Source organism: Sporobolomyces koalae, assembly GCF_050403365.1.
Source record: "Sporobolomyces koalae JCM15063 DNA, S_koalae_JCM15063T_v1_ctg42, whole genome shotgun sequence".
In the NCBI taxonomy this organism is placed as follows: domain Eukaryota; kingdom Fungi; phylum Basidiomycota; class Microbotryomycetes; order Sporidiobolales; family Sporidiobolaceae; genus Sporobolomyces; species Sporobolomyces koalae.
The window spans coordinates 19,325-34,819 of record NW_027481729.1 but is presented as its reverse complement, the minus strand read 5'-3'; the positions used below and the strand labels follow the sequence as shown (position 1 = coordinate 34,819).

Below are 15,495 nucleotides of genomic sequence, written 5' to 3'. Positions count from 1 at the left end.
AGTCAGCACCATGCCAGTCTGCTGTTCGTACGATATTACAGGTGGCTTGGGAAAGAGAGGGATCGCAATTGCATACATGGCTTCTAAGCCTGTGCTTTGCTTTCAGCATTTTTCAACACCTTCTTTCGTCATGACCTCCTATCCCGTCCAAATCCCCGCGGCTTCGACTCGTCCCTCTTCTCTAGCTCATACCTAATCCCCCTCTCCGAGAAGGAACCCCCGATCCCGGCCGCCTTGTCTATTTTTCGTTCCGTCTTCCATGTAAGCCGTTTTCGAAATGAAGATAGCTTCCAACAATCTGACTCTCAAAGAAGCTCCCTCCAGAGCCAGGACCTACAGAGGTTTGAAGCTAATACAGCTGATCAACCACGCAATACAAGCGCCAGAATCAACGACCACCATGACGCTGGCGTTGATCAGACAACGTCTTGCAATAGCTTCGAACAGGCACAGACTTTGTATACAACGGTGCTCATCCAGCTTCAGATGCATCGATAGGCGGTGACAGATGGAGAGCCGGATTGGAAGAAGTTTCTAGACAAGAGAGAACTCGTCGTGCGCGCTCGAGAAAAACTCTTCTTCCTCCTCGAGCAACCACGACTTTCATTACTCACTGGACTATAGTGCAGCTGGCTTAAACAGAGAACTAGATAATAGGAAGGAGCACAAGGTTGAGCAATCCGGACCTTTGTGAGCTCTATATCGAGCTAGAGGCAAACCCTGAAAATGTGCCAAACTTGATTCGGACTCAAGTCACGAGACTGAGGCGAGAGAAAATCGTAGCTCGATACCTTTTCAATAGAAGGAAGCAGGAATTCGCGTTTTCAGCCCATAGATCAGCGATCTCGAAACGTATGACATCCATTCAATACGAGCAAGGGGGCAGGGGCAACCAGTCACCAAGGTCGGCAGAATCCGCGAGCCCCGCGATGTGCGTTGAAGGACCGAATTCTAAAATCCCAGAGCGAGCAATCGACTTTGAAGTCATTTCGCGTAATGTCATGGTGTTGTTCATGTCTCTTTGATAACTTGATCGAAGGTGCCCTGAAGCCAAATGCATACCGAGTCTTTGACACGCTTCGTCTTGGTCCACCGTCAATTCTGTCAGTCCCACGTTCGGCGGACTAGATCGTTCCGAGTCACTCGCTTGTCAATCAGACGCTAGCGGCGTCCATAATGTTCATTGAGGAAACGAAACGCGAAAATGTCCATTAGGCACGAGAAGAGAGATGCCCTGTCATGAAAAGGAGGAAGGGGGCGACAAATGAGATATAGGAGAGAACAGGACAGGATCGGTCATGAAGGGGTTCGTAAATTTGAGAGTGGAGATGGCATGATGTCGGGGTGTTTAATCGTGCGAGGTGAGGGACCACGACGCGATCGAGACATCGGGCGGGGAGACGTAGGAGTTTGCGCTCCATCCTGCGGTACAAACAGGTATCAGTCAGTTGCTCAATCGCACAACGGTTTTTGGGAGAGCGCAAGATCTGCTCACCAGGCCATTGGGGGTTGAAGAGAACCTCGATGACCGCGCCAGAGGATGGTGCGGTGACGTCGATCGTCAGGACGGTGACACCCGGGTTGGGTTGGTCAACACTTCCGCTGGCGAGGGCAGGAAGAGAAGAAGTACGCTCGGCAGCAGCAGTTCCGAAAGTCGCGCCTGCGGGGGAACGAAGCTCGGCGAGGAGGGTTTCGCCACCAAGAGTGAGCGTTGCCGTCTTGCCGTCAGAAGAGACAGCAACAGTCGCGTTCGTGTGTGCTCGCCTATGTTACAAACGGGAGCGTCAGATAGGGCGCTCGATATCGACTCAGCTCGTATTATCTCACCATTGAACATCGGCAGTGGCGGTGACCTCGTCACGGAGTAAGACTTGACGACGGCCGTTGAGGAAGCGGATTCCTCGGTGAGCAGACTGGGCAGGCAAGAGATGTCAGCTCTCCCGGGCGAAGCTAAAGGCACACACAGGTAGGCAGCTCACGGTCGTCGAGTTGTACATCTCGCTGAGGTCTGCAGTCATGTAGGCGGTCGACGAGTTCGAGACAGTAAAGTCGAGGGCATTCTGAGTCTCTCCAGTGGAGTCGTAGGTCGTCGTGGGTTGACCCGCAACGTTCTGGTTGGCACCGATGTTGAGCGTGTTCTGATCGAGCAAACAGCATCAGTCATCAGGCACCCGAGCGCGAGACATGAACACGCATGCGCACTTGGCCTTCAGTTCCTTTACGGTAGTATGTCCATCGAAGGGAGTCTTGGTTCTCGTTACTGAACTGATGATCGAGAGGGGAAAACACCATCAGCATGGACCGCAAAGTGAGCGCCATAGTATGCAGCAAAGGGCTTACGTAGCCATCAGAAAGGTAGTCGCCGCTGCCGAGCTCTCCGAACCAGCGCTGACCGTTGGCATCGAGCACAAAGTCACCAGCGTCGAGATCTCCGTGAGTCTGATGACCGGTGAGGGCGCCGGCTTTCATGGCAATGTAGGAGCCGTCGTTGTCGGTCCACGAACTGCGAGCGGAGAACCATCCATCCGTGATGTTGTCAAAGTGGTGGTCGAGGGCGAGTCCGTCCCAGAACTGGCCGGAGACCTGCGGGTCGTAGTAGAGGATGGACATGGGGTCGGGAGCGTCTCCTCGGTCGCGCTGGAAGAGCGTGTATTCCGGAATGTTGTACTGGTTTCCGTAGAACATGAGTCCGTTCGCGGTCGCGGTGTACTTGTTGGGTCCACAGTCGCCGTAGTTGAAGAGCCCTTGCATACCCGTGACATACATGTGGTACTCGGGCGTAAGTTTGTAGCCCGGGTTGCTGTCGAGGAGACCTTGGGTCGATCCAGTGGCAGAGAGCAGAGACGCGGCCATCTCGGCGTGGGAGTAAGTGCCAAAGTACCTGGCAAAGGGGAAACCGCACGTCAAGATCGGATATCCGAGCAGGATAAATATGACAAGCTTTTGATTCTCACCAGTAGTTGGCGGTCTCGGACCAGGTGCCTTCGGGCGAAGGTGCAAACGAGCAGTGCGCCTGCGCGTTCTGGACAGTGTTGGCGAGAATGGTCTTCGAGTAGTCTGTAGGGTCTTCGTTCGCGATCGCGAGCGCTCCCATGGTGAGACCCTTGTTGCATACCTACGGACAAAGACAGGGTGAGTATGTCACGCATGGGCGGTCGTGCGATTCGAAAGGATTTCTTTACACAGTTCCAGTTTCCGTCAACCTTGGTCCACCAGGAGTATCCAGACGCGCTGCTTGCGCCAGTGTACACGTTGACACCGAACCTCAATCCGAGGTTCAGAATCGACCACATGATGGCTTGTCGCTGTTCGGTAGTCCAGGCATCGTACATCCAGTCGTACGCGATCGCGAACGCTTCCGTGAACTCGGCGAGATCGAGGAAGTGGTTCTGTCCGTTCCAGACATCGCCGTTCGTGTTGTCTTGACCGAAAGTTTGCGAAGTGTTGCCAGAAGCGACCTGCGACATGGTGATGCATCAGCCATCGAGAGTTTAATTGAACTCGATAGACGGACGAAGGGACGTACTTGGAGTTCTTGCCAAGTGCGGTCAACCCACTTGGTGTCGTTCGTCATGCGGTACGCGTAGGCCCAGTGCTTGACGCGAAGCTGGACCTCGCGAGCAACGTCGAGAACACCCGATCCAGAGAGACCACCGTCAATCGCATACACCGTCGGGGACATGGCAGCGAAGCGAGTGGCGTTCGAGAAGACGGTTTCGTTCCAGTAGGACATGTACGAGTCGGCGGCGATCAGTTTCGGCAGGCACTCCCACTTGTACGAAGGAGCAACGAGCAGAGGGTGCTGGTCGCGGATGTTGGTCATCGAGAGTCCCGTGGCCGGGTCGGATCCGCAAGTCAGGGCCGCGTTCGAGACTACGGTAGGAGCGGCAATCTTGGCGGAACCAGTGGTCGTGGGGTACATCGGGTTACCATATTGATCAGTCGCCTGTGAAGGGGCACGCCAACAAACATCAGCCACCATGGAAGCGCTACGATAGTCTCAGGAGGACTGACGGTCGGAACCACGGCCTCGTTCCCGCTTCCTTTCGTTCGAGTCGCAGCTGAAGCGGCTCCATTGTTGTTGTTGTTGCTGGAGCCGCTGACGTTCTTGCTCTTGTCGTCGTTTGCAGCTCGCGAGCCAAACACGCCTCCCAAGACAGCGCCAAGGATGACCGCAATCAGGACGAGCGCGCCCACAACCCAGGGCCACTTCTTTCGACCGCCTTGGCGGTGTTTGTGGGACTGTCAGATACACATGGGAAGAACGTTGCGTTAGCGGTGCGTGCCGCATGCGTTGGCCGGCAGGATCGAGCCAAGAACATTTCCTCTCGCGGATCGATCGGACAGCCCAAGGCGAGTTCTTCGAGACTCACGCTAGCGTAGTCCTTCTCCATCGGGCCGGAGTTGTACTGGTGGCCGCCTGGTACCTGGTTGCTGAGGGGAGTGAGGCGAGCAGGAATGCGAGGAACGGGTGATACGGCGCGACGCGATTTCGAGGCGCGAGGGAGGAAATGAGCAGAGCACACGCGTGTCAGTACTGCACTCGTAGCACACACAAAGTCACGGTCCGGTACGGCGCACACGAGAGAGGCGGAGATTGAACGGTCGGCGACGCGAACGCGTTGTTCGAACGGGGATCCCTTCGAACCCCGCCCCGGATTAGAGGTGAGCTTACTAGTTCTGCAGCGGAATCGCCGAATCTCCCGATTGACGATACATGTTGTGCGGTGGATCGGCGGTCTGAACAGTCGGTACCCAAGCGAGAGGCTCGCGCCACGATATTTGTGAGCCAAGTTTGCGCAGCGCCCCGACGCCAGTTTTCGCTTAGGAAATCATTACAAATTACGCGCGTCGAGGCCTCCAAGCTCGACGCGCTACACTCGCTGCCCAGACCACAACACGATCCCGACTAGAATGGCTCGCGTTCGGATTTTGTGCTGTCGCTCTCAATCACCCACAGCATGCTCTTGCACATGCGATGATCGAGTGCACGCTCGTTCACGTAAGTTGTTACTATTCTTGACCTCGACCCTAGCCATGCCGAAAGCTGGGGCGCCAGATCCAAATCTAGGTTTTTCCGACCGAGCAAAGACGCCGGGCAAACCTGACGAATAAAAGTCACTGCAACAACGAGAACCAACGTTGCAACAACTTTGAGCTTCAAGAAGAACTTGAAAGTGACCTATTTTCGCTTTCGTATTACATGGCCGAGTTCTGGCGAGCAACGTTCTCAACGTTGCGGTCTTCGAAGCCGAATCGACACGCGATGTTCATCGCTTGCAGCTCTTGGAAGAGCAGTTCTGCGGCGACGCGAAGAAATGGTGAGCAATCTCGCAAGGCGTTCAGAGAAGAGACAGGCTATCTTACTGGCTGCGTATGGGATGTGCACTTGGACAACTGCGAGATGAGGCGGAGGCAGTCAGGTGCAAAGCCCTCCTTTGTAGACGAAGCAGACTGGACTCACTCTCCGTCTTGTTGCGGCACGCACGACACTCGAAAGATTGCTTCTTGAGATTGGCGATCGCAGTCAGACCACAACTACATACGAGAGCACACCGGCGAGTCAGCTTAGTTTCGAGACAAAGCGGGGCGCGCAAGGGAAACGTACATCTCGCAAACGTGAACTCGATATCCATCAGAGACATCAAACATCCGCTCTTTGAGGAACCCGGCGATACCGTGCGCAAGCATACAACTGCATCGAGGGCATGGTCAGTCGAATGCGTCTGCAGATAAACCAAAGCAACGCGAAACGAAAAAAACTCACTCTCGCTCCATCTCTCCGAAACGCAAGCCTCCGTCTCGCGAACGACCTTCGACGGGCTGACGCGTCAGGATCTGCACCGGCCCGCGTGCTCGGGCGTGGATCTTGTCTCCGACCATGTGCTTCAGGCGCTGGTAGTATGTCGGTCCGAGGTAGACTTGCGCTTGCAGCTTGCGACCAGTGTGACCATTGTACATGACCTCGAGTCCTCGAGAGTGGTAGCCGTACTTCTTGAGCAAGTCCGAGATGGCTTCGACCGTGACCTCCGAGAACGGCGTCGCGTCTCCCTCGTTACCAGTGATGGTGGACACCTTGGACAGCAGACACTCGACCAAATGACCGATCGTCATTCGCGAAGGAATAGCGTGCGGGTTGATGATGATGTCGGGTGTGACACCTTCGGCCGAGAAAGGCATGTCCTCGTGTCGGTACGTGATACCAATCGTTCCCTTCTGACCGTGACGAGAGGCAAACTTGTCGCCGATTTCGGGAATTCGAGTCGATCGCACCCGGATCTTGACAAACTTGAGTCCCTCCGAATTCGTTGTAAGGAGCACTTGATCCACGATACCGTTCTCAGTTGACTTGAGCGGCGTCGAGACATCTCGCTTCGTGTGCGTCTTGAGTCGCTGACCTAGCTCTTCCGAGTCTGTTGGAATGGGAGCAGTCTTTCCAATGATGATGTCCTGCATGACGACGTCGAGGCGAATACATGAGATACCGAGAGCAACGCGACGAAGGGGGAAGAACGTACCTCGCCTGCCACACGCTCTCCGAGTCCCACGAGACCGTCTCCGTCAAGCTTCTCGTACGTGCCATGCTTCAACCTCAGCGTCGATTCCCGCGTCGGTCGCTCAAACTCCTCGAGTTGAATCTGCCCGCTCTTCTTCTCCTGGTCCATGTAACTTCGGTAGTACAGACTGCGGAACAGCCCTCGATCGATCGACGACTGGTTCATGATGACGGAATCTTCCTGGTTGTAGCCCGAGTAACACAGAATGGCAACGACGGCATTCTGACCGGCTGGCAGCTCTCGGAAGTGCAAGTACTCCATCGACCGCGTGGTCGCGAGGGGTTTTTGAGGGTAGAAGAGGATGTTGGCCATCGTGTCCATGCGCACTTGATAGTTGGTCAGGTACACTCCCATGGCTTGTTTACCCATGGCCGACTGGTACGTGTTTCGAGGAGACTGGCAATCGATGGTTGGCAGCAAGCGAACGACAGTCAGTCCCGCTCGGAACGCGTGAGAGCTGGAAAAGGACGCGACTTACTTGGTTGTGATCTGGGAACGGAATGATGGAAGCGCAGATACCGAGGATCATACTCGGGTGGATCTCACAATGAGTCCATGTGTGAGTGTTGACTCCGCCACTAGCCTTGACAGTCGCCGTGGCTGCGATCGACTCTTGAGCAATGGTACCGGTTTCGGCGAACTGTCGACTCGTTTCGAGGTCTTCAGGAGTCATGCAAATCATGACGGTCTCTTCCTCCTCTGCATCGAGATACTCGACGATACCGTTCTCGACGAGATCCGACCACTTGAGTTTCGGCGGATCATCGTCCTCGATCGGGTCCTCACGCTGAAGCGCCTCGACATGTTCTCGTCGCAGAGCCAGGCGTTGGTCCTCCACAACGAAGAGCGGTCGGCAGACGCGACCTGCATCGGTGAACAACCGCAACTCCCGTTCTCGGACGTCTCGCACGATCGACACCTCCTCTTTGATGTCTCCCTTGCGACGAAGCGCCTTGATCGTCTGTACCAGCTCTGCAGGGTCTCGGTGAACTCCCTGCCACACTCCGTTCACAAAGACCTTGGTCGCCTTGGCCATGTCCGACGAGTATTCCTCCAAGTTCTCCAAACCCCATTCCTCGAGGAACTCGACGATCGGTGCCGAGGGACCTCCAACGGAAATGTACGCCATGAGCGCCAAGTTCTTGACGAGACCGCAAGCCTGTCCTTCGGGCGTCTCGGCCGGACACACCATTCCCCAATGCGTGTTGTGCAGTTGACGCGGTTTCGCGATTTTGCCGTCTCGACCGATCGGAGTGTTGCAACGACGAAGATGGGATAGCGTCGAAGCGAAGGTGTAACGATTGAGCACCTGCGACACTCCCGCTTTCGCCGACATTGCCTTCTTCTGATCTCCCCAATTTCCGGTAGCGAGCGAGTACTTGAGTCCGTTTGTGATCGTTGTCGACTTGACGGCCGAGTTGATGTTGAACGGTTTCTGAGTCTCAACGCACTGTAGGCGTGTATAGCGTAGATCAGCATCTGCTTTCAGCATCACAGGCACTGCAGATAAAGGGAGCTCGCCTTTTGAAGATGTCGATAGACATCTTTCGTCAACTTCCTGAAGAGCATCCTGAACAAAGCGGCTAGCAAGGGTCCTGCGAGATCCAGTCGCTTGGCACCAAAGTGATCTCGATCGTCCAGCTCTCTCCGTCCGAGCGCCGCGAGCAACAGGCGGTGCACCATGTATCCGAAGAAGAAGGCCTTCTTCGTGTTTTGACCTTGAGCCATAGAGACGTGAGGCAACATCTCCTTTTGAAGGATCTCCGAGGCGTAGTTGATACGTCGGTCTCGAGACAAGGCAGTAACCGTTCCTCGTCGACCAATAAAGTCCAGCGCGACCTGAAATTCCGAATCGACAGATATGGGGATGAATCGCAGACAGGTGAAGAGCGAGAGTGATTGAAAGACCATGGCAAGGGAGAGCTCGTGGCGTTCAGCATAAGTTCTGTATTCAAAGCCCTTCCATCACTTTGGAAGGGCGAATGATGGGAACGCATACTCACGTCACGGTTCTGAATCGGGAACGCGTCCTCCAGACACGGCTTCATCATTTCGAACAATTCCGAATCGTTCTTGTCGTAGCAGATGTGATCGAGAATGTCGCGGTCGGGGATGATGTCCAGCGCTCGAAACACGACCACGATGGGGATGTCGGCTCGAATGTAAGGAATGGTCGACTTGATCGTTTGGCCCGACTGCAGAATGCGAATGCGTTAGCGCCTCCAGACAACCTCCAGGCACGAGTAGCCGGAACTCGGGCTGACCTGACGCTCTGTCCGTCGCATCATTTTGATCTGCATACTAGAGATAGTCTTGCCTCCCTTCTCAACTGCACTCCGGATTTCGGCCAGGTAGGACACGGGCGACGGTTGAGATTTGGCAAAGACGTAGACTCGATTGGTCGCCATTCGCTCTTGCGCGATCAAGACCTTTTCGGATCCGTTAATGACAAAGTAACCTCCCTTGTCGTATGGGCACTCGTTCAGCTCGAACATGTCCTTCTCAGATAGATTGTCGAGGATGCAGAACTGAGACTGAAGCATGATCGGAACCTGTAATGCACGGCCTCCGGATCAGCAGCTTGCGGGAGGGACGATTAGGGGCTCAGAAAGAACGTACTTTTCCAATGTAGATTTTCTCCTCTTCGCCAGAATCCTCGTCAACGCCCTTCTCCTCCACCCACGACAGCTCGCCTGTTTCCGGATCTGGTTCTTCAGAATCTTGCACGAGGACGCGTTTCTTCATGTCGATATACAGAGGGGCCGAATACCTAAAAAGGGCACAGAACTAGTCAGAATATCGATTCGGCACGGCGGGAGGAGCACGATGGCAGTTGAGAATAGCACGGCGGAAGAGCTCACGTCAGATTCCGCAAGCGAGCCTCGTTCGGGAACATGGGCGCGACCGTTCCATCTGCTTCAGTCATGGTTGGCTTCGACAGATAGATTTGACCGAAATTCAGCTCGTATCGCTTCGTCACGTCGCCTGCTTTGCCCGAGTGTTGCATGTTTTGATCCAAGATGAGGGCGCCTCCTTCGTCGACGAGTTCCTGCATGGTCGAGTTGACGAATTCGTTGAACGAGTCGATCTGTTGCGACACGAGGGTTTTGGTCGCAAAGTACGACGCGATGACAGCCCAGCTGAGGATATGTCCATCGAACGTTAGTTGCATTCCGCCAGAGGCAAGTCATCGAGACGAGCGAGTCGGCGCACCAGTCTTCCTGCGTGATCACATTCTCGTCCATCTCGTCCTCGTAGAACTCGTCCTCGGGAGCTGCTGCGCCTGCACCAGCAGCAGCTCCGTACGGTGCCTCCTCCTCCATCCCGTTGTAGGCGTACGCTGCTGGGTCGTACGACATCGGGGTTCGGATTGTCGAGCGGAAACAGGTGGCGGATACGCAGGTGCGGATCGGTCCGGGACGCGTTGGAAGATGCCGAAGATCTCTAGGGCTGCTTGGACGGTCGTGCACCGACTATGAACGCGTGCGGGTGGTGGAACCGGTCGAAGGCGATCTGCTGACAACTCGCTCTCTGCGCGGGACCGGAGGGCGGGTGCTGGTGCAGGAGAGACCTCAAGCGCGTCGAGAGAAGCCGATGCAGTACCTGGACCCTCTCGCTCGGCCGTGAGAGCAGAGAGACTGGTGCGGGTAGATGCCAAGCGTGTAAGCGAACGCGAAATTCGATTACATTCGATTAGTGATTATCGCAATTGCTGCTTGTTGCCTCGGACACTCTCATCGAGTAAGATGTGTCGTATATAGCCGTAAGGCTATAGTGGTCCAGCGGGGCTGCCCGCTTTGGTTGGGTAGTTTGGCCTTAAGGCCGCAGTTGGAATCGATCTCTCTCTCTCTCTCTCTCATCGACCTCACCCTCAGCTCGATCTGGGTCCCCGTGGCGGAGCACGTATGCATACATTGCGATGGACTTCCTCGACTTGACACTCTCGAGCGAGGATGAGCTGGATCGGTCATCTCCACCGTTGCGTTCGCACGGTATCAACCCCACTTCATCAGACACCCGGACCCAAGCCTCGACTGGTGCACGCAACCTACCCGCAAACCTGCTCGCATTCGGAGGAGGAAGCTCAAACTCATTAGACCGTAGAGTAGCGCACACTCCCGTCGCAGGTACCTCGGACTCTCGCATCCCATCCGCAAACAAGGGCAAAGGCAGGGAGATCGAGAGCATCATTCTCAGCAGTGACGACGAAGACCCTCCGCACAAGGAAGAGCAACCTCGTCCGGCTCTTCATCCGGTAAGCATGTCCGGGCCTCCGCTACGTTGCCAATACACGCTGAAATGTTATATACTTGCAGTCCTCCCAAACACAGCGGTTTCGACATGGATTGACGCACGGTTCAGGAAAGCGCCACTCCCAGCCCGACATCACCCTTTCGTCCAGCTCTGAGCCAGAATCTTCGCACCAACCTCAGTCGCAATCGCAATCGAGGGAAACGCAATTCCCTACCTCTCAGCAGCTTCTCGAACGGTCGAGAGCTATAGCGAGACTTAGTCAGGCCTATCTCGAAGGGGCATTAGCTCACGCGGTCGGCCAACAAAGCGCAAGACCGCCTGATTCGCAGCGTCTGCATATGGCGAGCAAGGCGGCGTCTAGAGTCGGAACCAAGCTTGATCCAGCTTCTCCAAGCACAATACCGGATCGTAACGGATCACCGGCATCCGCAACCGCTTCGTCCGCGTCGCAACCTTTCAACCTCGGCGGTCGTTCGAACGGAAAAGACGACGGAACTGTCACCTCAGAGGTCACGAATACTGTTGGCATCACGTCCGGGGAACAGCATAACGATGCGGTCACAGAAGAGCTACTCCGACAAAGCAAACTGCACCATGAGGGTACCCAGGTGCAAAAGCGACAATTTTTACGAGACGGAACGCGCAGCACTCGTTCTAGATCTCCAATCAGAGAGAACAGTACTCGACAAGCGCCCTCTGACCGTCTCTCGCAGACGCCAGATTCAACCTCGACTCGATCGCCAGCGTCTCGCGGGACAACTCGTTCACCGATCGCTTCACCCGTCACCGCGAGGCAGAGAGACCCTCCTTCAGACCCTTTTTCTGCACCACGCGCGACTTCCGCTCTCTCCGCGAGAGAATTTCTTTCTCCGCAAATCGAGTCACCACCTCCTCCTGCGGGCGACCACCATGTAGGGTCATCCGTATCCAACGATGCCTCACCAACACGACCCCTCTTGGCTAGCGACTCTCGCTGCTCTCAGCTTCAAGACGGTCCCACCACCAACGGAGTCTCTACGAAAGTGTCCGAGAACAAAAGTCGTCTGGTTCGAAAGCAGAAGACAGGGCTGGAAGAAACACAACACGCGCAGCAAGATAGCAGCTCCGCTCAGACCCGGACAAATCTCAACCGGCGGGATGAAGTGGATTTGTTGAACGAGGAGATTGCTGGATTCCGAAGCAGTCTCCGAGAAGAGGTTCGGCACAAATGGGACGAGATTTTCGGGTTGTCGTCCCGAGGACAGGTTACAGAGGCGGCTGAGCTTCGGCTCCAGGTCGTTAGAGCAAAAGCTCGGCTCTTGGTCTTCTTCCAAGCGTCCGACTGGTTCTCCTCCAAAAGACGGGAAAAGCGAGAAATGAAGCCCAAAGCAGACAAGCGCAGACACGGGGAGTCGAACGAAGAGAGGGATAGTCTAGGGTCTCGCAGCCATTCAGGTGAGTTTGTCGAGCCAGTCTGACCTGCGTCCGCGGTGAATAACGACTTTTATCTCTACAGCGCGTTCGACCGTTCTGCTATCGCCGCGCCTTGAAAACGCCGGCTGTTTGCAGATACTCTCGCCAGCTTCCCGAGCTAATCAGGAAGAGAGAGACGAGTCGCAAAGTTCTATCGCGATGAGTCTGGAGGAGTCTGGCGCTTTGTGCGCAGACCTGGAGCAGCGAACGACGACCTTTCGGCCTCACGGAATGTTACCGGAAGCCTTTAAGCCGATACTCGAACGCCACCTCGACCTCGAGCGCGACATCGTCCAGGACAGTCAGGAAGAAGATCAGGCTATTGGCAACCCTCGACTCTCTCCGGCCGTTATTCCTTCGACTCCGAGCGACCAGTACGGCACAAGTCCGGCGGCAAACCGGCAATCGTCACCACCTTCTGTTTCCTCCAGCTACATACAATACTCTCAAATGCCAGCGGGACAGCCCTTAGCAGCTGGCAAGCGGACAAAGCAGACAGCTAGAAAGAGAACTTCCTACACACAATACTCTCAAATGCCAGCCGGACAGTCCTTAGCAGCTGGCAAGCGGACAAAGCAGACAGCTAGAAAAAGCACTTCCTACATACAACACTCTCCGATGTCAGGGGGACAGCCCTTAGCAGCTGGCAAGCGGACAAAGCAGACAGCTATCAAAAGCACTTCATTTGGCAGATTCCTCTCCCCAGTCGATTCAACCCATTTCAGCCAAGCTCCCAACAAAAGCCATGTCGATTCGGAGAAGCCACCGCGCCTGAAGGCGACAGCGCGCAAGTCCAATCGAGGCCGCCCATTTCAATTTACCGATTTTCCCCTTTCGCATGCTGCTGCGGCGTTACAGAGTGGTTCCACCGACGGCTCCCGCAAGCGGGCAGCTTCAGAGGCACTCTCGCCAGACATGAACGACGGTTCCCATGCGGCAACTCTTGATTCGCCCGCAGATGCTATCGGTCAGACCAGCCTTGCCAATAAGCGCCGGGCAACTGAGGACAGCGAAGAGGCTGGGCCAAAGAAGACAAGACGCCGTAGAAGACGTCGTAAGAGGGATCCGCCCCCTGAAACGGCATCGTTGGTCGAAGGGGAAGCCAGCACCAGGCTTGAGATTGCGACTTCGAAGAACGCGCCCACGACCGCAGAAGCCATGCCGCCCTTCGTGAAGGCCACACACCTTGCAGTCGATGAAGACACTGTAAGCGCAGAAAATGCAACTCTATCGATACTTTCCGATAGCAAGACTTACACCATAACAGTTCAAGCGACAACAGAAAGAACTGCCGTCATATAAGAGACAGATTGCGGGACCTAGCTACGACATCAGTCTCGAATTCCCCCAAACTATCCAAACGAGCGTTTATCGACGAGAGCGACAGTGGAAGAAAGCGCACCCTGAGGGCGAAGCTCCGCTTCGGGATGGATACAAGCTACTCTTCGAGCAGATGATCTACGATGCCAACTCGAAAGAGTTTCCACCCCGACTTCAACCGAAGATCCGAGTTTGTCCACCTGAAGACGCACTCGCCACCGACTGGTCATCACCTTTCTTCGAAATCTGTTACACCAATCGAATTGTTTATGCCGATGGTATAGTGCCCAAGCAAGCCCCCGGCTGTGACTGCATCGGGAACTGTGGAGATCCTCGGAATCGCGAAGGCTGTGGATGCAGGAAGAGGCAGATCGCCGCATCAAGAACTCGACGAGGTGGTTCGGATCGTTCGAACCACTCGGACTTCGCCTACAACGCTGAAGGTTTGCTCAATGACTCGCTCTTTGCGCACAACGATCCCATTATGTGAGTCGCTGGTCTGGGACCTGTTATCGAGATAGGTTTTCAAATCCGGTTGCTGACACATCGTCCTACACAGCGAATGCAACTCTCAGTGTGGTTGCGGCGAGACTTGCATCAATCGCGTGATAGGCAGTCAGAAGGCGACATCGATCGACATTTTTCATACTGGAGATAAAGGTTGGGGTAAGAAGGCAGCCGCATCGATCACATACTACTCGTAGCGACCTTTTCGCTGACTTCGTCTGTGCGTGTGATTCCAGGCATCAGAAACCCTCTCTCCTTTCATGACTCGCTCCTTGGAACGTATCAAGAGCGGACAATCAGAAAGGGCGAACCTCTCGGAGTCTATGCTGGTGAGTCGTTATGCTCACGCAGGTACTTGAACAAGTTCTCATGCGCATCTACCTCAGGCGAGCTACTCCTGAGCCAAGAAGCAGACGAACGCGATAAACTCGTCTATCGCAAGACTCAGCGCTGCTACACCTATGCACTCGATCCCTGGACAGGTCAGTCTTCAGCGGGCGCTCGACACAAGCGCGCGTCTGACTGATTGTTTCAACCGTAGTTGGAGAGGATTACAGGGCTCTCGTACAGAAGGTCGAGCCGAGCCATCTCAAGGTCGCTTCTGCCCTGCGGAGCGCTCATAAAACGACAACGGCGACCTCATGCGCGAAAAAGTCTGCGGCTAGAAAGCTTCAGCGCATGAAAGCCGAGTCGATCGGATCGCAAACAACAGCGTTTGGGGAAACTGCCGAGGATGATGGCTACTCGGCAGTATTCAGCGTCGACGCTTTCTCTTACGGCAATGTGAGGCCCCTCCATATTCTGCTCGCCTCGAATTGAGTCGGCCGGAGGCTCATTATCGGGCGCTCTACAGTGGACGCGCTTCGCGAATCATGTCTGTCAAGATTTCAACGTCGTGCCTCGATCGATCTACATCGATGACGCGGACATCACGCGACCCCTGTGGGTCTACGTAGCTCTGCGCGATATTCCGGTACGTGTCCTGTCTTTGCGCTTCATCTCGCCGGGAAGCACTCAGGAAGTGATTGGATCAATAGCCAGGCGAGGAAATCAACATCTCGTACTTCTCAGAGTCCGAGCCGAGACCGCAAGACCATGGGCTAAAGCGCGAGGACTGGCGGAAATGTGCGGACAAGCTTCGCGAAGAAATGCCCAAAACCTTCCGGTGTTATTGTAAGCTTCGCACAACAGTCAACGTCGACAGCACAGCTGATAAGATGTAACATTGATCAGGCAGGAAGGAGCTGTGCCGTGGTGTCATGTTCAACCTGCCAGATCCAGACAACGAGTTCTTCTTCAATCGGCCGACTTGAGCTTAAATGCCTATCTTCTGTATTCTCTCTGTCGCTCTCCAGATGTCTTTTGCCATAACTATGCATTCTACGCGTAAAGCAGTTTTTTCTTT

The 15,495-nt window shown here is 55.0% G+C and overlaps 3 protein-coding genes across 3 annotated transcripts; 1 reads left to right on the top strand and 2 right to left on the bottom strand.

The window, feature by feature from the left end:
- Positions 1-1,348: 1,348 nt before the first annotated feature.
- JCM15063_002639 (uncharacterized protein) lies at positions 1,349-4,719 on the bottom strand (the record flags this gene model as incomplete). Its single annotated transcript, XM_076680638.1, has 12 exons — positions 1,349-1,422; positions 1,496-1,764; positions 1,828-1,913; positions 1,980-2,138; positions 2,203-2,265; positions 2,341-2,881; positions 2,955-3,115; positions 3,183-3,458; positions 3,527-3,946; positions 4,015-4,242; positions 4,374-4,434; positions 4,676-4,719. The coding sequence occupies 12 exons, from the start codon at positions 4,717-4,719 to the stop codon at positions 1,349-1,351; spliced, it is 2,382 nt and encodes a 793-aa protein (XP_076532214.1).
- Positions 4,720-5,199: 480 nt separating this feature from the next.
- Positions 5,200-9,916, bottom strand: RPB2 (DNA-directed RNA polymerase II core subunit RPB2; the record flags this gene model as incomplete). The annotated part of the gene is made up of 13 exons (XM_076680637.1): positions 5,200-5,300; positions 5,368-5,397; positions 5,465-5,538; positions 5,609-5,695; positions 5,768-6,450; positions 6,519-6,953; positions 7,036-8,007; positions 8,079-8,396; positions 8,561-8,752; positions 8,822-9,109; positions 9,177-9,327; positions 9,419-9,697; positions 9,771-9,916. 13 exons carry the CDS (start codon positions 9,914-9,916, stop codon positions 5,200-5,202), a joined length of 3,756 nt encoding a protein of 1,251 aa, XP_076532213.1.
- Positions 9,917-10,476: 560 nt separating this feature from the next.
- JCM15063_002637 (uncharacterized protein) lies at positions 10,477-15,403 on the top strand (the record flags this gene model as incomplete). Its single annotated transcript, XM_076680636.1, has 11 exons — positions 10,477-10,812; positions 10,889-11,343; positions 12,956-13,469; positions 13,531-14,069; positions 14,143-14,249; positions 14,327-14,419; positions 14,477-14,572; positions 14,632-14,873; positions 14,944-15,063; positions 15,128-15,263; positions 15,324-15,403. 11 exons carry the CDS (start codon positions 10,477-10,479, stop codon positions 15,401-15,403), a joined length of 2,718 nt encoding a protein of 905 aa, XP_076532212.1.
- Between the last annotated feature and the right edge of the window lie 92 nt (positions 15,404-15,495).